At 42.8% G+C, this 26,901-nt stretch overlaps 1 protein-coding gene across 1 annotated transcript in view; it reads right to left on the bottom strand.

Moving 5' to 3' along the window:
• Positions 1–26,901, bottom strand: part of DOCK6 (dedicator of cytokinesis 6) — a gene marked incomplete at its 5' end in the record, with an annotated part of 204,374 nt that overhangs the window by 70,451 nt on the left and 107,022 nt on the right. Inside the window, 7 exons of the mRNA XM_081316526.1 lie at positions 15,631–15,800; positions 16,687–16,826; positions 17,573–17,743; positions 20,498–20,611; positions 22,443–22,583; positions 23,114–23,209; positions 24,662–24,751. Coding sequence (XP_081172652.1) covers positions 15,631–15,800; positions 16,687–16,826; positions 17,573–17,743; positions 20,498–20,611; positions 22,443–22,583; positions 23,114–23,209; positions 24,662–24,751 — 922 coding nt within the window. The remainder of the gene's footprint in view (positions 1–15,630; positions 15,801–16,686; positions 16,827–17,572; positions 17,744–20,497; positions 20,612–22,442; positions 22,584–23,113; positions 23,210–24,661; positions 24,752–26,901) is intronic.

The following is a 26,901-nucleotide window of genomic DNA, read 5'->3' on the forward strand; positions in this document are numbered from 1 at the left end:
CACATCTCAAAAAGAGAGATTCACACCCGACTATCTGGGGAACGGTGGTCTCCCGCGGACATAGGGTCTCCCTAATAACTACCGCCACTCCCCCGCCCCTACCATGAGCCCGAGGCCGGTGTAGCACCCGGAAACCTGGTGGGCAAAGATCAACCAAAGGAACACCACCCTCTGGGCCCAACCAAGTCTCCGTGATGCAAGCCAGGTCCGCATGCTCACCCTCAACTAGATCCCGGACAAGGGGAGCCTTATTAGCAACGGACCTGGCATTCAGGTACACCAGCTTCAGGAGGCTGCACATCCTCGCTCCCGGGACCTCGGGGAAGAGACAGAGGGTCGGAGCGCCTCACTGCTTGTAAGTAGCGGAGATGACCCTCCCGGTATTGATGTGGCCCTCTGTTCATACACCTGCTGCCATTCCCCAACGTCGTGGGAATCGGTAGTCCCACGACCCGCTCCCGAGCCCCGGAGGCAACCGCACCCCGCTCTCCCCCCACGCAATCAGTCCCGGACCTGGCCTGAGCAACGGTTGTTGGACCACCCCCCTTAGCCAAACAACCACAACACACTCCCACCCCCCTCCCTAACCCCACAAAAAATTTACTAAAAAATTAACCAGGGGCCTCTTATTAAATTTATGTTGGAGGCCCCTGCCCCTGCCCGGCCATCTATCAGGGTCCCAATAATCGGGCCCTTCATCGAGGTTGGAGGTGGTAAAAAAGGCGGGTCACACCCAGGAGAGGGGGGCACCCCTGAGGGCAAACAGGTCCGTGCTAGTGTAACGAAGGTGCATAAAAGTCCGGGAGAATCCAGGAGAGGCAGTCCCATAATTAATAGTTCGGTAGGAGGGTCACGTCAGAGGGTAAGTGAGTATCTGGACCATCACCCAGCTTCACTGCCACTCAGCTGGGTGAACAACAGAAACAGGCCACCCCCCATCCTCTCACGACGGGTTGCAACTCTGTTCCCGGGGGTGGTCCAGAAAACGCACTCTGGGTAAAGCACACCCCATAGAGCTCCCACCTCTATGGGGCTGCAGGTGTAAGTCCAAGCCACTCTCCCACCGTGGCTTGCACCCAGGCCCATCTGAGTCCTATGGGGAGAGGAAGGCAGGCAAGAGAGTTTATATGCAGGCAGATATATATCTGGGGCAGGAAGTCTAGCTAGGCCACAAGATAGTAAGTTCCCGTCGGGTACCGGCTGGCCACTCCAGTTGCCCCCACAGTTCCTTCACCGCACTGTCATTCTGGGCGTCGTTCCCGGCTGCAACTCCATAGGCCCCCAGTCCACTAGTTGGGGCCGTCCAGAGCGCGGCCTCCCAAAGTACGGGAGCCCCAGGTCTTCAAGGGGGGGAACGAGGAGTCGGGAAGCGGAGGGCCTCACCGTCGCAGGAACGAGGAGTCGGGAAGCGGAGGGCCTCACCGTCGCAGGAACCACTGCAAGAGCCGCTGCTGCTGCCACTGCCAAAAAGAACGCCACCAGCTGCAACGCCGCTGCCGCCGTCGCCGAAGACGCCGCCACCGCCACTCGGTCCAAAAGTGGGTCAGAGGAACGCCGTCGGCGAAATGGGCCAAAGGCCCGAGAAAGGCCACCGCCGACCACCGAAGCGGCCTGAGCAAGGCCCGAAGACGCCGACGCCGAAAGCGGCCCGAAAACGGCCCAAAAACATCGACGCTGCCGCCAAGATGACCCACGGACGTCTCCTCCGCCAAAAACGGCTCGAAGACGACGACGCTGCCGAGAGCGGCCCGAGATGGCCCAGAGCAATGAGAAAACGCCGGCACCGACTGCAAACGGCCCGAAAACGGCCCGGAGACGCTACGGACGACATCACCAGGAACTGCCAGCGCGAGCAGGGACGAGCAAAGGCAAACGGACAGACCAGCAGACGGGTCGACCAGCCTAGCTGCCTACCTCATTGCCTGCCTCGTTGCCTGTCCACCCTGAACCCCAACACAGAGGGCCCAAAGGCACCCCTGAGGGGCTCCTCAGGGACGCCTAACAGCTGGAGCTCACAGAGCTCAGCCCAGCACGTCCGCCATCTTGGATGTCTGGATGATCGTGTGGATGAGGTTGTGGAAAAGACTGAAAAACTTGAAAATAGAATTACTACAGTAGAAAATAAAATTGATAAAACTGAGGAAGAATTGATGGTTTCTCAGTTTAAAGAGATGGAATTTGCTCTGAGAATAAGGGGGTTGAGAGAAAACCCACGTGAGGACTTACTGGAAGAGGTGATCAAGGTTACTGCTCCCATCCTGGGATGGGACCCTAAAGAGTTATCAAGAGAGGTGGAAAAATATTTTAGGGTTAACTCCTGGATAGCGAGACAGAAGAACTTACCCAGGGATGTGGTGATTTACTTTTCCAAGAGGTCACTTCGAAATGAGATTATTCAGGCCTTTTATCACCAGAAATTTCAAATTGCGGGACAAGATATTATGATTTTGAAGGAAGTACCTCCTAAGATGCTGAGAAAAAGGAAGGAGTTTGGTTTCTTGTCTGATGAACTTAAAAATCGACAAATACAATTCAGATGGGAGATCCCTATTGGAATAGTGGTGAGTCATGCAGGGACATGGTACAGGCTTACGACGATTGCCAAGGCCAAGGAATTTTATATGAATGTCCTGAAAGCAGGTTCACCACCATCTCCATCGCTTAAGAGAATGGAAGAAGATAACCAACAAGCTGAAGGTGTATCAGCACAGCTTGTTGGTGAGGCACAATTGGCTGAATCTACTGACCAGAGATTGATGTTAAAGGCTGATCCAAAAGATCAGAGAATGACACGTGCGGCACACAAGTGGAGAGAAAAGGGACAACAGAAACAGAAGATGGACTCTGTGCTTATAATACAAGGCCCTGGTAGTATGGAACCGGTGGGAGGGGCGTGACCGAAGAGACCAACTGCAGACCTCAAGGTGGCGTTCCAGAGGTTCCAGGTCGTTGAGGATGGTGATAAAGCTCTTGACATGGAATGTTAATGGCTTGAATTCAACACAAAAAAGAAGGAAAGTGTTTCATTATTTGAAGCAACATAAAAATGATATTGTTTGTCTGCAAGAAACTCATATTTGTGTAAAAGATCAAAAATACTTGATTAATTCCCAATTGGGACCTCATTTTATAGCATCTGCTCAAGATAAAAAGAGTGGAGTGGTTATCTATTTGAGAAGAGACTTATCTGCTACGTTAATTGAATCTGACCCACAGGGAAGATATGTTATTATTGAATTATTATTACAAGGTAAGAAGATTCTCATCATTGGATTATACGCTCCCAACCAGCAGCAAGGAAAATTCTATAAGTTTTTACACGATAGGCTAACTCAATTGGACTACAAATCAGTTATTCTGATGGGTGATTGGAATGGTGTTCTGGACTCAAATAAGGATAAGAAGAGGTCATCTAAAGACTCTCCTATTTATTCTAGATTGCCTAAAAGTTTTTTTGACTTGAAAGAAGACTTTGAACTAAGAGACATCTGGCGGGAGCGGAACTTGGAGGATAGAGATTTTACTTTTTTCTCAGCTAGGCATCAGTCATTTTCTAGAATTGATTTCTTTTTGGTTACTGGTGATCTTATTTCCAGGATTAAGAATGTTAAGATTTTTCCAAGAACGTTATCGGACCATAGTCCTGTATGGATGGAATTATTTTGTGAAGATGGAATAAGAAGATCTTGGAGACTGAACGAAAATTTATTTAGATATGATGTACTTTCAGAAAAATGTAAAGATTATTTGAGAGAGTTTTTTGTTCTGAATATGCATAAAGGAACACCGATTAATATGGTTTGGGATGCCAGTAAAGCATACATGAGGAGGATTATGATTCATATGAATAACGGTTATAGGCATAAGCAGATGCAAAAACATAAAGAATTAGAGGGAGAGTGTTCTGTACCAGCCTGCTACCGGCCCTGCAGAAAAGGCAGGGACAACCCCTTTTACAAGAAGGCAAGAGGCTGGAATTACGCCTGCCAAATTTATAGCTACAAAAACAAACAAGACACGAACCAAGAAACAGGAGCTTTAAGAAACAGGAACTATCCAAGCGGTTGCCTTCAGCAAACCAGCCCTCCCACACATTCCCCTAATATAGAGTTCAGGGCGTGGCTTCTCTCTGCCTCCTTCCGAGGAGCCCCATTGCCTTCCTCTGTTTACTCCTAATTGACTGCCTCCTGCGTCGGGCATCCTTGAACAGGGCCAGCTGTGGGTCATCTTCATCCATGCTGTCAGGCTCACACAGCTGGGTCTCCGTGGTGACCAAGTGGGAGGGGCCTGGCTGAGGGCTCTCATCAGCAAGATCTGAGTGGCAGAAGGGTATTAACAAATTTATCTGGGCGGGGAAAAAACCGAGAGTTAAACTTAAGATTATGCAAGACGCTCGGGAAAGAGGTGCCTAATTTGAAATTATATTATGACGCAGTGGTCTTAACATTGGTTAGTGATTGGCTTAATTTAACTAATAAAGGTATACTTTATCTTGAGGGATGGGATTTATTATATGGGTGGCATGCATATTTGATTTATGATAAAAAAGTTGATAGGACTTTTAAATCCCACATTTTAAGAAGTGCTATATTGCGTGTTTGGAAAAAGTATTATTACAAGTTAAATTATAAAATACCAATTTGGGGGATTCCTGGACACGCAATAGAGGGGATATCTATGGGTGTGAATCTGGATGTGATTTCTTACAAGCAACTACTCAGATTGGAAGGGAGCGACTGGCAATTAAGGTTGCTAGCTGAGCTAAAACAAGAAAATATTGTACAATCCTGGTTTCAGTATACTCAATTGCAAGCCAGGTGGAAATTAGACCAGAAGGTTGGTTTGACGCTGATGGATGAAAATTTGGTAAAACAGATTAAAGATCAAACACGAGCGCATATAAAGAGAATTTATAATGCCTTAATAGAATTAGATTTGGAAACGGAATTGGTCAAAGATTGCATGGTGAAATGGGCTCAAAGTATTCAAGAGCCGATCCCATTGGATGTGTGGGAGATAATTTGGGTTAGAAATGTGAAATTTACACAAGCCCAAAATTTAAGAGAAAACTTCTATAAAATGTTCTTTAGATGGCATTTGGACCCTAAGAAGCTTTCTTGCATGTATCCTAATCTACAGCCCAAATGTTGGAGATGTGGTAGTTTGGATGCTACCTACTTTCATATTTGGTGGACTTGTAGAAACATTAAAGCTTTTTGGATCAAAATTTGGTGGAACATGCAAAAGATTTTTAAGAGAAAGATAAAGTTTACCCCACAATTATTTTTACTGGGTGTTATTACAGATGGTGACATTAAAGAAATTAATTTGATGTTGAACCTCATAACAGCAGCGAGGTTATTGGTAGGGCAATATTGGAAGAAGGACAGCCTGCCGACTATAGAAGAATGGACGCTTAAGGTGTCCAACTTAGCAGAAATGGCTAAGATCTCGGCTTACTTGAAGGATCACTCACAAGAACGATACATTTCGGTTTGGAGAAGATGGGTAGATTATATTCACAAAAAGTATGAGACTAAAAAGTTCCATTTAGCCTATGAATAAGATTGCTATAATTTAAGTCTTTTTAAATATTAGTATTAGTTACAATAATGTATATATCATGGTATTGTTATTGTATTAGTATAAGTTGGATATTTGTAGTTTGTTTGTAATGATGTTATAGATGGGTTAAAGTGCATTGTGTATTTGGTTATTTACATAGTTGGTTAATGTTAGATAGATTATAATTATTTTGTATTTGTAACCCTGTATTCAGCTTTGGGAAGTGGGGGAGGGGCTCTGGGTTGGGTTGGGGAGGGGATAATATTGTAACTTCAATAAAGTTTTTCAATAAAATCCTTCAACTGACCGTTAACATCAAATGATTTGGACAAGGGGATAGATGGGGAATTCATCAAATTTGCCGATGACACCAAGCTGGCAGGAATAGCCAACATTCCAGAAGACAGGATGATCTGGACAGACCTGAACACTGGGCGTTATCTAACAGAATGAAATTCAATGGTGAAAAAAGTAAAGTTCTACATTTAGGCAAGAAAAACCAAATGTACAGGTATAATATAAGTGGTAACTTGTTCAATAGTAGTAACTGTGACAGGGATCTCGGAGTCCTAGTGGACAATCATTTAAATATGAGCCAGCAGTGTGCTGGAGCTGCCAAAAAAGCCAACACAGTGCTAGGCTGCATTAACAGAGGGATAGAATCAAGATCACATGAAGTACTAATACCACTTTACAATGCCTTGGTAAGACCACACCTGGAATACTGCATCCAGTTTTGGTCACCACGATGTAAAAAAGATGTTGAGACTCTAGAAAGAGTACAGAGAAGAGCAACAAAGATGATTAGGGGACTGGAGGTTAAAACATAAGGAATGGCTGCTGGAATTGGGTATGTCTAGTTTAATGAAGAGAAGGACGAGGGGGGATATAATAGCAATGTTCCAATATCTCAGGGGCTTCCACAAAGAAGAGGGAGTCAAGCTGTTTTCCAAAGCGCCTGAAGGCAAGACAAGAAGCAACGGATGGAACCTAAACAAGGAGAGAAGCAACCTAGAACTAAGGAGAAACTTCCTGACAGAACAATTAACCAGTGGAACAACCTGCCTCCAGAATGCTCCAACACTGGAAGTTTTTAAGAAGAGACTGGACGGCCATTTGTCCAAAATGGTATAGGGTTTCCTGCCTGAGCAGGGAGTTGGACTAGATGATCTCCAAGGTCCCTTCCATCATCATCATCATCATCATCATCATCATCATCATCATCATCATCATCATCATCATTATTATTATTATTCCAAAGGGTATAGGGACAATCCAGATTTTGCCAGTGTGAGTGCCATCCAAGAACTTCAGTTCCCAACATTTCATATTTGAAATTTCCTGGTTACTTCCCCATTTATTATTTTGGCTTCCTGATTAGAATATATTGCCCTAATTATGTTTATAAATTTTTCATCCATATACCTAAGTTGTTGATATATAAATGACCACTTAACATTATCAAAGGCCTTCTGAACGTCTAAAAATAATAACGCAATTTGTTGTCCACTATGTATTTCATAGTATTCTAGCATGTCCAAGATTATCCTAATGTTGTGTTTAGTTTGTCTTTTGGGTAGAAATCCGTTCTGATCCACGTGTATAAAATCTTTTAAAAATCTTTTTAGTTGCTCAGCTATAATTGTTGTAAATATCTTGTAATCAGTTAAGTAGATATTGGTCTATAATTTTGGATTGATGTATGGTCCGTGTTATCTTTTGAGATCAGGACAATATTCGCCTCTGACCATGACTCTGGGGTTTTTGCTTCATCCAGACACATTCAATAAAGGTTGTCCTAAGATGTTTTGTTGTTCCTTGTAGATTTCTGTCAGAAGACCATCAGGGCCCGGTGCTTTATTATTTTTTATTAATGGCCGTAATCACCTCTGTCATCCTAATTTCTTCATTCAACATATTTTTTATTTCATCTGTAACTTTTGGTAGTATTTTTTTAAAAATATTCCTCCGCTTTGTCTTCATTTTCCTGGTTATCTTCCTTGTATAATTTCTCATAGAATTCCTGGGCTATAATTTTTTTCTCCTCTTCTTGATAGTGTATTCTCCCTCTGTCATCTCGTAATTTACTAATCCAACTTTTCTCCTTTTGTTTTTCAATTTGTGTGCAAGTCATCGACTAGGTTTGTTTGCATTTTTGAAGAAGTTCTGTTTTATACATTTTTCTTTTTCTAAAACGTTAAATTTATGTTAAATTTAAGTCCATGTCGTTTTACATTCTTTTTTTGTGGTTCTTGTTGGAGTATTGTTTCTAATCTTTTATATCACTGTTGTTTCGAGCTCTCTGTTTGCCCGGATTAAAGTTTCACTTAAGTCCTCTACTTTCTTCTCCTCCTTCTCCATTCTTACTACCATTTCCTGTAGTCTTTGCTCATTTTTTATTAATTGTTGTTGAATCACCTCAAATTTACCATCAATCGCTTGTATTTTTTCCTTGAGCTCACCAGTATCATTTCTCACTTGGCCTATCTCTTTCTTCATCTCTTCATGGTTCCTAGCTTCTTGTATATTTTGCAAAAGTGCTTGTAGATCTTTAAGGGAGTTCGACCTTTTCCTTTGTAGCATGTCGTCAATGGACTTCTGACTAGAGGGGCTTGAAGACATCCCTAACCCCTGTGGCGCTGCCCATTTTCTTGTGCTGATCTTTGTTAAGTTCGGTATGCTTGTCATATTTAACCAGATTTTTATAAAAATACTCTTTATGGGGTATTTCCACCTTCTTTTCTCCCCTCTATCTCCCTCCACAATAACCTCCTTATCTATTTCCTAATTCAGGGGAGATATGTTGAAATCAACAGCCACCCTATCCTCTATCTCTACTCTATTGTAACTCGTATACTATTGATAAATTCAACCAAACCCCTAAGACATTGCTGAGTTGATATCACTCTTTACAAATACTTAATTCCTTTAACCTTAAATAACCCTTTATCAATATATCAATTATATATATGTGTGTGTCCATAGGGTCGCGATGGGTCGGACACGACTTCGCAGCTAACAACAACAAATATATGTGTGTGTGTGTGTGTAAATTTTTTTGGCTTGCTAACAAAGAATAAAGGGAGACCGATATCATCATTTCAAACTTATTTGTTCTCATCTGTCAGCCATACCCTTCTGAGATTCTTTGTTAGCAAGCCAAAAAAAATTACACAAATATGAGCTGCCACTGCTGGGGCTACTGCCTGTAGATGGCCTTGGGCTAGGCTGAAACAGGAAATAAGATTTGTCCCGTGTTCGGGGCCTAGCAAGGTAATCTAAATACTTAACAAACATTTTACATGTCTGCCCAAGATACACAAAGAAGGAACCCCACTCAGACCCATAGTCAGCTCCATAGGCTCACCTCTACAAAATCTAGCCAAATTTCTTGCCAAACAACTACAGCCTTACGCAAATTCCATCACCTCACACGTACAAAACTCATTCCAATTCATAGAGATCATAAGTAAACTAAACTTACAGCCCTGTGACCTACTTGTGAGCTTCGATGTCGTATCCCTCTTCACCCAAGTGCCAATCAAAGAAGCCTTGACAGCTATCCTAAATAAATACAACCCCCCAAAACACATCCTAGATCTGACCAACCACTGCCTATCCAACACATACTTCATCTACAATGGACAAAGATACAAACAAATGGAAGGAGCACCCATGGGATCACCCCTTTCACCTGTCATCGCAAACCTCTACATGGAACACTTTGAAACCCTCGCTCTAGAAAAATCCAACCACAAACCCAAACTCTGGCTCAGATACGTAGATGACACCTTCGTAATCTGGCCACATGGCAAAGAAAAACTGGATGACTTCCTCACACACCTCAATAGCCTAAACCCCAAAATACAATTCACCATGGAAACAGAAGCTAACAATCAACTTCCCTTCCTTGATGTCTTAGTCTACAAGAAATCCAACGGCTCCCTAGGACACACTATCTACCATAAAAAAACACACACAAACCGCTATCTGAACGCACTCTCACACCACCACCCAGCACAGATCAACTCCGTAGCCAAGACACTCATCTCCAGAACAAAACACCTAGCTGACGAACAACACCTAAAAACCGAACTACACACTCTCACTAATGTACTAACAGCCAATGGATTCCAAAGAAACACGATTACCAACTTAATCCGAAGAAAGACACCCACAAAAACCCAAGACAGAGAACAAGAAAATGGCAAAGCCCTCCTCCCATACTTAAAAGGGACCACAGACAGAATCAGCAAGGTCCTCCAAAAACACAACATCAAAACAGCATTCTACACAGACAGAAGAAACCCCAAAGACATAATTGGGTTAGAAAACCAAGGAGTATACGAAATCCCATGCACCACCTGCCCCACCACATACATCGGACAGACCAACAGAAGAATAAGTGCACGCATTGAAGAGCACAAAAACTCACTCAGAAAGGGAGAACAAACTTCATCCCTGGTCCAACACTTTGAAGCCACAGGACATGAAATTGATTTTTAAAAAACCAAAACTATCGCCAAAATTGAACATTTTAACAACAGAATAATCAGAGAAGCCATTGAGATAGAAAAACGCCCCCACAGCATGAACAAACGAGATGATACCTCTCGCCTACCAGCCATTTAGAAACCCACCTTGATTGACAGACGAGTCCCAACCACCAAGAATGATACCAGACCCAAACTCATGATAACATCACATGACATCACCACCACACAACCATTCAAAAAGCAAATCCGAACCCACAATGATAATGAGGCACAACCACAAAACAGAAACCTAACTACAGCTGCAACATCAGCCACTTTAAACCCCTCCAAACCACACAATAAGCAAACTGACACCCACTATAAAAACATGGCACCACCACAAACACGAAGCCGAACAAAAGCAGCACAACTCACCAGCTCAGGTCTAAGGCTGGCAGCTGAGACCAGCCCATCCACTCAAAACACACCCCCACCCAATCAGAACACACCCACCATTCAAAACACACTCCCACCCAATCAGAAGACACTTAATCCCCCACCCAATCAGAGCACACCTCCACCCACAGAACACACCCCCTCTGGCAGTTTAAAAAAGAGGAACAAACAGCCACTACCACATGCTTCTCCCAGAAGAAGGAAGCTGAAGCCTCCAGCCTGATGATGACGGATGGGATTCCGTCGAAACGTTGCACCTACACCTTTAGTTCTACGCGGGAAGAAACCTGAATGACCGAAGATCCACATATAAACACCCGCGAAAACCTCATAACACACACACACACACACACACACACACACACACACACACACACACATATATATATATATATATATATATATATAAACAATCGAGTGATTAATTAATTAGCTATTTAATTATTTCAATTCTATTAATTTATCCAATTATAGCAGTCAACAATCGCAGTAATATAGTTGTTTCACAAATATAGCAAGCAGTCAGTCTATATATTTATATTTACAGTATGTGTGTCTTTTTATCTATATTTATATATCATCTTTATCTTCCTGTCCCATCAAAGTCACTTTCCTTTTTGATTATAAATTTCCAACTCTGGATTTGTAGCTCCTTTTATATCTTTTTCTTCAGCCCATGACCAGTAATAGTCTCACTATCCGAACTGCAGTCCTAAAGTTGCTGTGTCACTTTCTCCATCTTGGATCCATTATACTCCCGTGTCTTATAACTCAAAAGTTCAAAGTCTGTCCAAACAATTCACTTTCCTTCTACTTATAGTCCACACTCATTTTTCCAAAAGCTCAGTCTCCAAGACTCAAAAACTTGTCTTTTTCCGTTACCTTTCTGTCCGTTCGCCTGGTCTCACAGCTAGTTTACAATCTTCTAACTTCCTGGCTTCCTCTTCTTGTCGCTCTCACCTGCCATCTTATCCCTCGTTGCTTCTCTCGCTCCCTCTCAGTAAGGACTATTTCAAAAGCGCTCCCTTTCACTTTTTAGATATAAAATCTTGGAATTCCTTTTCGTCAGATCTGATATACCATTGTTCCACTAGGTTGATGCTAGTTCCATCCCTCTGTCAGATCTTCCTGTCGGCCATTACTGGCTTCCTTCTCCCCGGTCCACTTGCATCAGGTTTTTTCCAGATCTCCAACACGGGACGCTGCTCATGTAGGTTCTCTGGGACACCTGCAGCTTCGGCTGTCCCTCCAGGACCTCCTATGGCTCCGAGGAGCCCCTGCGGACACTGGGTAAGAGACTGTGCGATACGGAGAAGCCCATTCACACAGCCGCCCGCTCTGACAGCTGGCCCCGCCTCCAGTTCCCAACATTTCAAAGCCAGTATGGCCATCACAGAATTCTTGGAATCAAAAATCATGGGGGAGAACGCATCCAGCCAATCCTAAGAGACCTCAACTTGTCTCCAATTACACAGTTTAAGCAAGGCAGATCTATAATTCTTTTCCCAAGCAAAAATATCTACATTGACCCAATCCTAAAGCCTAATGATCAGGTTCCACAGTCAAGCTGTGAAATTCCTAGATTAAGCCCCAGAACTTTTTTTAGCTCTTTAAAGCAGGGCTTTTCAGCCTTTTCACCCATTTTACCACTTTTACAATATGGCAATATCCGAGTACAACCAATTGCCTAGCAAGGTGTCAAAAACTTGATGACCAAAAAAAAAAAAAAGGAAAAAAGTGATAAAGTACAGGTAGTCCTCAACTTACAATAGTTTGCTTAGTGACTGTTCAAAGTTCCAACTGCACTGAAAAAGTGACTTATGACCATTTTTCACACTTATGACTGTTGCAGCATCTCCAGGGTCTTGTGATTTACACTCAGATGCTTGGCAACTGATTCATATTGACGGTCACAGTGTCTCAGGGTCACGTGATCCCCTTGTGTGACCTCCTGACAAGCAAAGTCCATGGGGAAAGTCAGATTCACTTAACAACCGTGTTGCTAATTTAACAACTGCAGTGATTCACTTAACAAATGTAGCAAGAAAAGTCATAAAATGGGACAAAACTCATTTAACAAATTTCTCACTTAGCAACATAAATTTTGGGCTCAATTGTGGTTGTAGATTGAGGACTATCTGTACACCCACTTACCACACTTTTAATGGGAAACTTGTGCCTGTTTCTCTGACATTAATCTTGGCACTGTCTCCTTCTGGTTGACTCAAAGAAGCTGATAGGTGATTGCAGGGGCTTTGGGGGTGTGTGCAGCTTCTGCACTTGAATTGGGAGCATGGGTATTAGATTGGCATGTTGGGGTGCTAGATTCCCTAACCTTAAAACAGCTCTTGGGTGGCAACAGTTATCCAGCACAAGGGGCTCAGGAGAAAGATTCCGGGAATGCTAACTCCCAAAAATGAGGGACTCAGAGGCAGCTACAAGCAGAGGAGGGGGGGGGAGCAAAGAAAGGAAATCAAATTTGATTGACAGGGAGCATAGTAACCCTGCCCCTACTGCACAGAGGGCAGATCCCTATCATCCCCGGCCTGGCAGGGGTCTTCCTGCCCCACGGTTGCAAACAAGGGAGACTCCAATGAGAAGGAGGAGAAAGAGGGTTTAAGCTTAGCAACCGGAGTGGGGATCCCCTTCAAAAAATGTGCTTCGTGGGTAACCACCCAGCACGACAGAAGTGACCAAAACCTGCTGCAACCACCCAGCAGATGGGGGGGGGGAATAAAAACCAAACAGCCCATCCTCCTGCCAATTCTCAACAGAAATGCCCACAACAAAAACCTTGGACGGGGAAGAGCGCAAGCAGGCAGACGTCTTGCTCGGCTGGTGGCTTGGAAGGGGGGGAAAGGGGTCAGCTTCACCCCTCCCCCAAAAGCTACCCTCTCACAAAAGCAGGATGAAAACTCCGAAAAACGACCAGGAAAAAAGGTTAAAACAGAAGAGTGTCTCTTCTGAACAAGGAAAAAAAAATCACATCCACATCCAGCTCTTAGGGGTCGTGGAGGGGATTTTTATTTTTTGCCCCGTTTTGCTCTTTTGAAACGACCGCCCCCTGAACACCAGAAGCTGTGCGCCATCACCATTCGCCTGCTGCACCCCCAACAGACCCAATTCCCTTCCTTTGAAACAAACAACCCCCCCCCCGAATCCTCCCCTACCTCTTTTCTGAATTACAATGAAAAAAAGCAATTTTTCTTTTTGTGGTCTTTACATATTTAAATTGCTCCTCCTCACTGGAGCCCTGCAGGGCTGGGAATGATAGGGATCTGTCCTCTGCAGAGTAGGGGCAGGGCTCCAGCAGATCGGCACTTCTTCTGGGCTCAGTGGTAGCACCAAGATCAGCACCGAGCTCCAGCTGGAGCCCTGCACTGATCTTGGCACTTCCGCTGAGCCCTTACAGCCCCGAAGAAGCACAGATCAGCTGGAAAGTGGGATGATCCTGGCGCTTCCGCTGAGCCCTTACAGCCCCGAAGAAGCACAGATCAGCTGGAAAGTGGGATGATCCTGGCGCTTCCGCTGAGCCCTTACAGCCCCGAAGAAGCACAGATCAGCTGGAAAGTGGGATGATCCTGGCGCTTCCGCTGAGCCCTTACAGCCCCGAAGAAGCACAGATCAGCTCGAAAGTGGGCTGATCCTGGCGCTTCCGCTGAGTCCTGACAGTCTTGCAGCTCCAGCTGTCTCTCACTCAGGCTTGTGCGGTGCTGCCACTGGTTCTGCTCATTCCCCTCCCCTGCTACCACTTCTCCAGGATGGTCACGTACCACCTGCCAGGTGCCAATGTACCACTGGTGATACGCGTACCACTGTTTGAAAAGCTCTGCTTTAAAGTTCTAATATTCTTTGGCTTCCTTTCTCAATCTTCCTTCCTTTGTAATATTCTTGTTTGCTATTACACTAGCCTCTCATTCCATCTCTCAGTGGTCATTCCTTCAATAATACTGGCTTTAATTCTGCTTAAACTATTGTTTTCTTCACAAAAAATCTGCATAGGATGCAGTTATTAATCTCCAGTTCAATTGTTTTCTGAGGTAACTCAAATTTTAATAGGTTTTATAATCAAAATGATCACTGTTTTTTAAAAAGCCAATCTGTTTTATTGGCTGAACAGATTTTATAGTTTTTTTGTGCCACCAACAGGGGTTTCTGTTACCATCAGTGACAAATCAATTATAAAATATATTATTAATGCTGACATTTATCATCTGTATGCTGGAATCAAGTGACATAAATATTGGTAATCAATTTGTACCCATCATCAATGATTTAACTGAAGAATCAGAGCAAACAGCAGAAATAGAAAAATCGTTAAGAAAAGCTATAACAAATTATCAAAGAGATTAGAAGCAGAATAAAATATAAAGAAAGTCTCCTGATTTTAAGCCTTGAAATATAATGGCTGTGTTTAATAAATGTAGCAGCTTTAAACAATTTTGATCAGGTATAGAAAGCAAAGCTACTGTGTTTCCCTGAAAATAAGACCTGGTCTTATAATTTTTTTTGCCTCCAAGAGGCACCAGGTCTTAGTTTTGGAGGAAGTCTTACCCGTTTGCCTTAGGACCGCCGCAGCCAGGCCTCCCACACCCCGACCTCCCACACTGCATCCCACGCTGCTGCCACTTGCAGCTGCTGCTCACAGCATGAGGCCACATGGCTCATTGCACCAATCATGCCTCTGCTGCTACTCACGGCAGGAGACCGCAAGGCTCATCACGCTGATCGCGCTACCAATTGCGGCATAAGGCCATGCTGAGCATTGTGTTGATCACGAGATCCCCACTGCTTGTGGCATAAGGCTGCGTGGTGCATCATACTGATCGCACCCCTGCTGTCAATGATGGCAGGGGGCCGCAAGGCTCATCACACCAATCACGCTGCTTGCAGAAGGAGGCAGCACAGCTCATTGCGCCGATTGCATCGGTACTGCTGCTCCCAGGCGGCCACGAGGCTCATCAAGCCAATCATGCCGCTGCCGTCACTTTCAGCAAGAGGTCGCAAGGCTCATTTTGCCACAGACTTGCCACTGGCAACAGTGGTCTAGAAAAGTGGTCTCCTTTGGCAGTGTCTGCACACACTGGCAGTTTCATGTGTTACTCTTCACCCACCCACCCACTCCTGGCCTTACCTGTAAAGTCATAGAGCTGCGGTAGAGCATCCATGATGATGCCAATCAGAGGCAAATAGAGCTGAGCGACTTGGGCTCGCACAGTAGGGTCCCTGTAGCGGATATCAGAGTCATGATTGTACAGCAGGTTGTGTAGAGTACAGATGGCTTTCTTGTGCAGGAAGAATGCTCTAATGGAGGGAGGGAAAGATTTTTAGAATAGAAACATGAAATGCTGCTATTTCATTCACTCCTTCATGGACAGAGAAAAATGATGGCCATTGTCCACAGGGTAATAAAAAAGCCTCCAAGTCCTTCCCTCATTGTAGAAGGCCAATTGCCATAAGAAAGTAATAAAAAAAATATTCACAGACCTGCAGGTGGCAGTACCAGGCTGACCCTTTCTGAACTAGGAAGCTAGGCAGGTCCAGCCTGATTCATCTGTGAATAGAAAACTATCAAGGAAGACCAGGCTCCAGCCAGTTTCAGAAATCAAAATCACCCTGGAAAAAGACAGTGGAAAACCACTTCCGTATGGTTGCCAAAAAAACTGCATGATGGGTCACACACGACAAAAGCTTGTTTTCTATTTCAATGTTGTCTCTTTTCTGTGGTTTGCTTTGTTCAGTGATGCAGTACCTCAGAAAGAACTCTGACATTTGCAGGAAAAGAGATTAAAAACACACATTTCACTGCAAATTCTCTCCTTGACCAAAGATGGACAGTTTTTTAGTGGCCCTTAGTTACACTTAAGAGGGAGGGCAAAATGAAGGTCCCCGGTGGGCAGGGTATCAGGATTTTCTGTTATTTATCTTCAGGGTTTCAGAGGAGGGAGTTTCTCAACCTTGGCAATTTTAAGATGCATGAATTTTCAACACAGAATTTCCTAATCAGCATGCTGGGAATTGTAGTCCACAGACCTTAAAGTTAACAAAGTTGAGACACACTGTTTTACACTAATTTCTAGTTTGAAGGAGTGGAAGGTAGTATCTCCCATTTTTGGCTATTGTGGTCAGGGGACGGAGGAAGGCACATGCAGCCATAACGCTTCTGTTTTCCCCACTAAATCATACCTACCCCTCTGCATCAGGCTCCAGGATGAGTGCCAACTCCATCAACACCAAGCCTGCCAGGAAGTGCTGTTGGCGAAAAGCTACAGAGAGCTCAAACATGCTGGCCACTTGCTGGTCCTGTGTGTGGCTGGAGAATGCTGAACTCTGCAAAGAGGAGGTGGTCCATGAAAAACCAGGCAAAACTGCACCTTGAGTAATTTCTGCTCTCATGAATGCAAAGCAAAGGGTGGCAATCCAAGCCTCCCCCCACTCCCCAACCACAGCAGCTATTATCCATCATTTCACTCTGAATGACTCACGGGCTCCCCATCTCCCTTTTAGGGATCATCTGCAATATTGAGTGGGAAAACAGAGAGAGGAGGTGAAAGGCTGCAGCAGAGTCAATAAAAAAGAACAGATAACTCAGTAGTATACATTCCCCAGTAGTGGAAAATGCTTCTTTTCCATCATATGAGAATAACACTCTTTTCCCAGGAAAGAATATTCCTGTCACTATTGTCTTATCCATTGCAATTCTGCTAATTCCTGTCCTTAGCCTGCTCCTTACTTGCCTTTTTTATACGTCATTTTTTAATATCTTGCTTTTCTTCTAAGAGATGCAAGCATTGCAAAAGCAACATATCCCATTTTTTATATTTTTTCCGAAACCCTATTTTTTCTGGCAAATTTTTCCTGAGCCACCAGTCTTTTCCCCTTAACTCAGTATTATTTTAAACAGTGGAAAAACTCACAGATCCATCCAAAACCTGAAACCTGGCAGCTAACTGGAACCTCCACAATCAGGGTGACAACTTCTCAATGGGACTTCTGATGAGAGTACTGAAGGGGAGAACCTGATTTTTGACAAGAAGCTCGTCCCTCATCCTCTTCCTTCATGCTGTTCTACCTACCTGGGAGGTTGCAGATGAGATGGAGGGAGAAGGTGAAGCAGGAGGTGAAAGGCCACTGCAGGGAAGATTTAGGGTAACATAATGTTCATGACTGCAGACGATACGGATCAAGTCCATTCTGAGAGCAATGAGGGCATTAGGGTTCTGTGTGGTCAACAGCCAGTTATTGATCTGGAGAAGTAGAAAAAAAAATCTTGAATTATGCTAGTCTTAATGTAGCAATGCAGATCCATCTTCTAGGCTCAGAAAAACATTATCCCAGCAATCCATACAGTACAGTACCATACAGTTTAAATTAGAAGCTCAAAAATATATCATGGACAGGTCCCTCTATCTCCAGGTGCATCCACAAAAGACAGCAAGCAAATCTTTCTGCAAGAAGTAACAAGGAGGCTAAATTAGCTTTGGAGAATGAGAAGGAACACAGAATGAGATCCAAAATATTCTATGTAGAAATGATACCACTTCACAACCAATTTTTTAATAAAAATATTGAAGTTAGGACAGTTGAATGAAGTAAATAAGTGCACAGCAAAATGAAGTATAGACACAGTTGGACTTAATACTGGATTCCTAAAGATAACTTGCTGATGTAGTGGGAGGATTCCTCTTCAGATCTTCTATTAGCATCAGCAGCTAGCCTTAGAAAAATAAAAAGTAATGGGAAAAGAGACCAGAAGAAGATGGTTGGACAGCATACAGGTATCACAAGCATGAACTTAGAAAAATTCAAAAAAGCTGATTACTGAGAAGAAATTTTGGTACCAAAATTTTGTACCAAATCATGAATACATGAATAAGCAACAGAATGACTGAATATCAGCAGCCATTCATAGTAAAACTGTTGAACTATTAATGTTCTATTCTAAGCTTCCTGGTTATTGCCCTTCTCCCTATTTGAGAAGCCAATTCTATTTCTCTATATAAGTGTCTCCTGGAAGCCCTATTACATCTTTATGTGTGTGTGGAATGGGGAGAGGGGAAAGAATTAGGGTTAGGAGGCACCTAATTTAATCTTATGTAATCTTGCTTCCTGAGAAACAATCAGAAAAGAGAAGGAACTAATGGTCAGAGGAAGAAAGTTAGGAAGGATTCACCCTAATTGATCAGACAGTTGACAGTGATAGTGGAAGATTTGTACTTTCACACTTGCAAGATTTTGTTAATGTAGCTTTGCAATAAAGCAGGTTTAGTTCATCTAGTCATGTTTCCTGTTTGGCATACTCAGGAAGGCTGACATCATGTCCTGGGAAACCAAACAGAACCAAAAGATATATTTGAAAACAGAACAGAATGATATACAAGGGAACTTAAGCAAAGCAGTTACTCCTGATTTCTTGTTGTACAGAAATTTAGGATGTTAAGATTCTCAGTCATCCAGGTAGAATTGTCTGGAAGTTGAGTCATGGCAACTGGACTTCTTTCCCTATTTGGTTTGAAACATTTAGCTGCTTATCCAAATATCAGATGGAAGAAGTTACTTGGATAAGCAGTGAAACACTTCAAACTAAAAAGGAAAAGAAGTCCATTTGTCACGATTCAACTTCCAGACAAAAATTCAGGATATCCAGCCCTACAATGGCTCGGGGGTAGATATTTTAGGGTCTGTCTTTCCCCACCAGTTTCTGCCTGTCCAACCTAGACAACTAGGGAGTGCCTGTGGAAGGAGATCTGGTGGAAGGAGCCTAATAAGGGCCGGCCTTCTCTGTAGTAGTTCCGCTCCTCAGGAATTGCCTACCCCATGAACCATCATGGTCCCACCCTCATGTCCTTCTGGAAACAACTGAAAAACAGTTCTTTTGGAGGGCTTCTGGTGTTATATAGTGGTGCTACTTTCACAGTCTGGTCATTTTTAACTTTAGCCACTTTTTATTTTTATAATCTGCACTCTTTTTTAAATATTTAAACTCCATAAACCACTTAGATTCCAGCTGGTTTCTAGTTGTCAGATATATTTCATAAATAAATGAAAATAAACTGTAAATAAACAAATCTATTTTTGTCCCAAGAGCCACAATGCTGGAATTGCAGCCATGTGAAATGTGCCCAATTAAATGTATGCATTTTTATCTTGATTAGCAAGACTGTGATGATGTGAAGATCTGGCTCTTTGGAGAAAGCTGTGATGCTGGCAAAGGTGGAAGGGAAAAATAGAATGATTAAATAGATGGACTCAGTTACAGTGGTGATGGAACACCACAGAAAGACTGATTAGTGAGAGACCATCATGGAGAAAATCTATTTATGTGGTAACTTACTGTTCACATCTATTTGAAGGTACATAATTGACGGGTCGAATCCCGAGTGCCGTGTAACAGAGTGAGCGCCTGTTACTCGTACCAGCTTCTGCCAACCTAGCAGTTCGAAAGCACGTAAAAATGCAAGTAGAAAAATAGGGACCACTGCGGTGGGAAGGTAACAGCGTTCCGTGCGCCTTTGGCATCTAGTCATGCCGGCCACATGACCACGGAGACGTCCTCGGACAAGCGCTGGCTCTTCGGCTTTGAAACGGAGATGAGCACCGGCCCCTAGAGTTGGAAACGACTAGCATGCATGTGCGGGGGAACCTTTACCTTTACCTTTACTTTAATTGACCATATTCATGAATCTGTGTTTATTATTTTTTCTCGCCCTTCTCTGAAATGACTAATGAAGAAAGAGGTGCATTAGTACACGTCATCATATATAGGTTTTAAGAATCTGGAAGAAAGAATTCAGATCTTTTGTAGAAATACATGTTCTCTCAAGGGAACTAGTATAAATTACAACCATGGCTACTTTCTAAGCTTTACAGAGATCATTCAAATAGTTAAGCCCTGCAATGCAAAATGATTCCTATAGTCATCCTGGCACTCTGAGTCTAATAATATGTCCTCTTCCCAACAGGAAACTGATAACTCTGGGGAAAAGACACACTCTTATTACCTGCTTATAATAAGAACGCAGAAGATCAAAGACAAAGCCACGATTCATGAACGACAGCAAGTCATTGAGAAAAAAGGCCAGGCTACTGTTGAGATGCTCCACCAGCTCCACATCCTATGGAAACAGCACAACTATTTATGAATTTGTCCTATCTAAAATGCCTTTTTTATAGACCTTTGGTACGCAGAGTGCAGCAGCAGAGTGTGGAAATTAGAGGTTTTTCATGCTCTCCACAACTGATGTGGAGGTCCAGGCACAGCAGACCAAATGCAAATACAGCCAGGCCTATACAATAAAACATGGATCTTATTATACCAACATGTGTTACATTTGCTTCAGTGGTAAAGTTAAAGAGAAAGCTGACCAAGCTTAGAATTTGTAAAGTTTGGCATACATGACCCATTCTTCAACCTTCCCTTTTTAGGAAAAGCTGTTGAGAGGATAGTAGAAACTGAACTTCAGGATGCTCTGAGGGAGCAGATTATCTAGACTGTTTTCAGTCATGATTCAGGCTTGAGTATGACTGGGGTGGAAACAGTGTCAGTTGCTCTGGTGGATTATCTTCCCTGGGATCAGCTGGGGCTATTATATCCCTTCTGGTCCTATTATCTCCTCAGCAGCTTTCAAGAGCATCAACCATGCTATATCCCTGAGCCCTGCAAGGGTTGGGAATGCAAAACACTGTTTTGCTCTTTCCTTAGTAGGTAAATGCAGTTAGTTATGATTAGAGAGAAGACATTGGCTTGGTGGTTCTTTATTTATGGAGTGGTTCAGGAGGGTCCCCTCATGTTTAACATCTACATAAACTCCTGGGACCCATCCACAGCAAAATCAAGAGTATGGTGATGATACCCAACTGCACACTACCACCCTAGCCCATACCAGAACGACTGTCTTGTCCTGCCGACTGGAACCTGTAGGGGTATGGATTAGACAAAACAAGTTGAAACTGAAACCAAGCAAGACAAATTTACTTCAGTATTGTCAATCAGCTCGTGTTGTCTCTTAATGGGAGTGACACTGCCCCTGAGAGAACAGGTCTGTGTAGTTACAAGCTGCTGCCGGGCAATCTTTGGCCAGGTTTCTCTAGTGTATCAGAACAAGCCTTACCTAAGGTTATTGTGACAATGATAGTCTCATAATTATGTTTTTAGACTATTCTAATGAGCTTTAGGGACGCGGTAGCTCAGTGGGTTAGGTCGCTGAGCTTGTCGATCAGAAGGTCGGCAGTTTGGCGGGTCAAATCCCAAGTGCCGCGTAACAGAGTGAGCGCCTGTTACTCGTCCCAGCTTCTGCCAACCTAGCAGTTTGAAAGCACGTAAAAATGCAAGTAGAAAAATAGGGACCACTATGGTGGGAAGGTAACAGTGTTCCGTGCGCCTTTGGCGTCTAGTCATGCCGGCCACATGACCACGGAGACGTCCTCGGACAAACGCTGGCTCTTCGGCTTTGAAACAGAGATGAGCACCGGCCCCTAGAGTCAGAAATGACTAGCACGCATGTGCGGGGGAACCTTTACCTTTTTAATGAGCTTTAATTGGGGCTGTTTTGGGAAACCACAATTAATACGAAATGGAACCGCTGCCTACTGAGGGGTATTATTCATGAAAAGCACATTACACTTGTCTTTCAGACCTATAACGGTTGCCAATAGATTTTTGGGTATAATTCAAAGTGTTGTTTTGACCTATGAATCCCGTAGTTGAGCAACTAGATATCTGCAGGACCTCCTTCTATCTGAATCAGCTTACCCAGCACATTTTTAAAGAAGCTCCTGGTCATATTCCATATTCCATGAAGTGAAGAGAACAGAGGCCAGGAGAAACTATTTTAAGTTATAGCCCCAACCTTGTGGAATTAAGGTAGAATTAAGCCCTGCCCCATTTCTTTTTAACATTATAGAAACTCTGTAAGATCGAACTTTTCCTAAGAGTCTTTCACAAACCTTATGACAACGGCTAGCAATTTCACCACTGACAGTGTATACCAGGGCTGAGATATCATCAATGAAACGGCCAGGGAAGCGTGTCTTGCGTGGGGCCTCTAGCTTGTCACACAAGAATAGATGGTGCACCATACTCTTCACCTGCAAGAAGCACAAACCCGTCAAGGGAGAGCCAGAGTGTGTATGCATCAGCCCAAATTATCCAGCCAGTGAATTCCAATCTCAGCCTCAACCAATTTAGGCAGAGTAGTTCCTCCTAGAGTAGCGTACTGTGCTTCAGTAAATTAAGAATTGTATTTCCAATAAGGACTCTTATTCAATCACTATCCTGATTAGTTTTGTCATTTTCCTTACTGATGGATTCTCTCACCCTCCTTACTGGAGAGTTAGAAACAGTTAACATGACCAAATGTGTGAACAAGAGCTTCATTTCAAAATTGGAAAGTATGTGATCATGATTGATTGCCAATCCTCTATTCCCAAATAAAAAAGGTAGGACAATTACTATATCTAAATACATAAAAAACAGAAAATTGGAAATGTTTGTATTGTACAAAACAGAAATTTCTTTACTGATAGCAAGAAGGTTACTTATTTAAAAAAAAATAAAAAAATAAAAAATAAAGAGAAGCCAATGTTTCTGACAATAAAGACTGGCAATTTGAACATACCATTAGCTGGAAGAAGAACCAGGATTGATGCAAAGCAGCCTCCCGTACAGAACTGGTGCTCACCACCCACTGGAGGGCCAGTTCTTCATGAAGTAGCTGCAGGCCCAGACAGCAAAAAGAGAGTTACAGAGAACAAAGGTCATGCTGTATGCTGTACTGAACTATTCAGAGGATGCCCTGCAGAATCATTCCTGTTCCTGTTCTTCCATGGATGCTTTCAGACAGACTCCTAATACTATACTGTAAAGCAAAAGGTATACTGTACCTCTCTACTGGTTATTTTTTCCTTCCTAAATAGATTTTCCACAGAAAATATATAACAGGAAAAGTGGTGGGATTAGCATAAACCTGGGAGAACTACACTAAATGAGGGTGTCTGGACTCCTTATATAAAATTCTATGAATAAAACTGAGCAGTCACAAAATAAAAAGCTTATCTGGAAATACACTCTAATTCAAATTATAAGAAGTACAGACAACTTTCCAAAAACCAGCTAGAAAATGGATTAGATTTTTGTGCATTGTTACCCCCAATCAAATTACATAGGTGCTGTCCAAATTATCCATCTTCGTGGCCTATCTGATCTACATTCATGGCTAGATACCAAATGCTTTAAAACAATACAATAAATCCCAATGTTTAGAGAAAGTGCATTAAACAACTCAAGGTGAAATTCCAAGCATTTGGGACATACATACTAACGCTACTGAGTCTACTTGGCATGACTGGCCTGTAACTTTGCCTTTTGGAGTTCTCCAATTACTGTATATAGAGGTAATAGCACAATCTATCCACCAGACCAGTTGCACACTTAGAAATAGATATGCTTCCAGAAGTGCTTCCTTCTCTGCTAGCTTTTTTAATTGAAAAAGGTCGTCCATATATTGCTCATCCAAGGGCATAAAAGAGGAAAAAAAATCTTCAATCACAGCACACCCACTAAAGTAGCCAACAAATGATAGTGGTTCTCCCTTTTCAAGCTCCAACTGGGAGCAGCTCCTACTTCAGGCGGCCTAAGTCAAGCAACCATGAACAGCCAAGTCCACACATGCTTTCCTGGTAAATTCTCTGGACTCCAAGAGTAATTTAGAAGATTGGCTTGAGAGGAAAGTCTGGGGAGTTACATATCATGTCTGGAAAAACCAAAGCACTAAGTGAATGAGGAAGTGGGAAAGGCTAATATGGTCTTCAGTTAGAACAGATGGGCCAAAGTGAAAAGTGAAAACTGAAATACTATAAGGGATCAGCTTATCATAATTACTACTGTAGTGTGGTTTGGTTCTTGCGGTCAGCAGGTTCTGGAGTATTCATGGCAGAAGGAAAGATGAGCATCAGCCATAGCTATGCCACTCTGCAGAGCCTATGTTGCCATATTTCATCCTATTATACCATGCTGTTATGGCATCTCTTTCAGTTTTCAACAAAGTTTCTAATTAAAATGCCTTTTGGCTAAATTCTAAGCTTGTCTCAGTGCATCTCCCTCCGAAGTGTGCCTAGGATCAACATTTCAGGGAACAATTTTGGATTACTTGACAGTCCTTCTCTACCTTTTTGGTTGTTGATCTCATCGGAGCTGCCGGCACAAAAGTAGAGTTCTCAAGATAGGAGGAGATACGATTAGGTGCACACTCTGCAGCCTGTGAGAGGAGGAGCAGCAAGAAATAAAAAAGAGAGGAAACAGTGATGGTGAAGAGGTGTTACCCAGTATGAAAGAAATAGTGAAGTGATGGTTAAGGAAAAAGAGCCTGACTTCCTTACCTGAGGAGAAGTTGCTCAGAATTTGAAAGCCAGTTACATTTTGCCAGGAAATAGAAAGTTATTAAGAATTGGGGCACTTACTAATTCTGGAGCTGCTTCAAGATGATCAAGTAACTCAAAGGATCTTACTGCCAAAGTTCACATAAACAGAGGAAACTGATACTTTCCTTTTTTCTTCTTTTAGTGCAACACTGGGTATCTCCCTGTTGGTTCGTGACAAGCCTTTGCCCAACTATCCTAGAGTTGTCCCGGCATCAGACTCATCCTCCCCATATGCAGAAACTCTGCTTGTTTACCTACTGTGCTGCAGCATAAATGACTGGGCAAAGGTATTTTAATGGTAGGAATTCTGCTTATTTTTACTCTCGTCTGTTCAGCTATCTGGAATTGAGGAAAAGACAAATCCTGGGCTCCAATCTCTCTTACTGTATATGCTTGTATCTTGAAACTGAACAGCACAATTTGGGAGGTGGATGGGACAGGTTATAGATCAAGAGTCTGTCTTTGTTTCTATGCCAGCATTACAAATATGTAATTACAAAGTAGCTATGCCCAGGCTTGGTTTGAATATAAAACTAACACATAACCACTTTACTTCTTGAATTGCAATGGCTGAAAAGAAAAGATCAATAGCATTATTCCTGTTACCAAACAGTTAGTTTAGCATTATATCTGAAATCTAAATGCCTGTTAATTTAACTGCAGACCTAAATAAGTTAACAAAATCATGATTTTAAGCTGGCTTGTTTCACAACACCACCATTGACTGGTACCATTTGTCGGGGTTTGGAAATAACCTAATACAGTGGTAGTATTAAAAAGAAAAAGAAAATTTTCACTCTCAAGGGCATGACAGAGGACAAGAAGAACTGGCAAGCCCAGGGTTCATTCGCATCTAAATGAGTTCCAAGAGTCAAAACTGTGCTTAAAATTGACACAGATGTAGTAGAAGTTGTAAGTTGTGTTTTACGAAATTAAAAGTTAAGCAGATAAATAACTGGGAATGATTATCTTGCCAGCTTAGAAAATTTAATTGTATACTCTTGTGGATAAAGCCATGACTTGTTTAAAAGTAAATAGTATGAGCAAGAATGAAAAGACAGTAGGAAAACTAGCACACTGGCAATCATGCAATGGCAAAGAAATCATAGCCTCTGAAATCTATATTAGTTCAATATTTTCAAAAGATTTTTTCATCTCTTTTTCAAACACACAGACAGATCCACACCAATCCTGACTTGAATATATAACAATATTTGATCAAAAGCAGATCTCAACCTTTGGGCCATTATGGTTTCCAAAGAGAAGCCAGTTCCCAAACCATTTTTTGTTCCCTGTTTTAAATGTCACAACTTATCTGGGCTGCTAGTTATTATCCTTAACCTTTTACCTTGCCATGAGCTTTAGAAGATACCTATAAATTTCACTTCTTATCTACTGACTACATCAATCAAAGAAAAGTATCAGGACACACTTCAACTCCACATCTTAAGTAAGCAGAACTCTTGGAAACAATTTCTTCCTATAGGAACTTTTATTAAGAGTAGTTGATAGCAGGCACAATACACAGGATTTGAGATTTTCTGTGCAGCAAAGTAGATTATAGTATCCCCAAGGAAGACCCCACCCCATAGATCGACCACCGGATGTGGGATGGCCAATCTCCAAGTGTTAAGTCCGTTGTGGGAAACGGGGAGATAACATCGGCCCGTCTCCAGCTCATGCAGCGAGGGTTGGCGGCTTCTTCACACCTTCCTCCAAGAGCGTAGACATAAACCAGGCACTGAGGTTACATTCCTTATTCCCTCCTTTGTTCTAACTGACAGTTTAAAAGAGTTCAGAGGGAGAGAGAACACAGTAAACAAGTTGTTACATTTCAGCAGGTGGGTGGAGGATACAGACCCAATAAACAAAGTAAAGGATTACATTGTAGCGAATAGAGGAAGTGAAAGTAATAACCCTGCAGGCACATCCCTGCTCCCCCTTGGGAGTATGGCAGAACCCAGGGAAAGGTGGGATTTGTTTTTAG

This window comes from Vipera berus, assembly GCF_964194415.1.
Source record: "Vipera berus genome assembly, chromosome: 2".
Lineage (NCBI taxonomy): Eukaryota > Metazoa > Chordata > Lepidosauria > Squamata > Viperidae > Vipera > Vipera berus.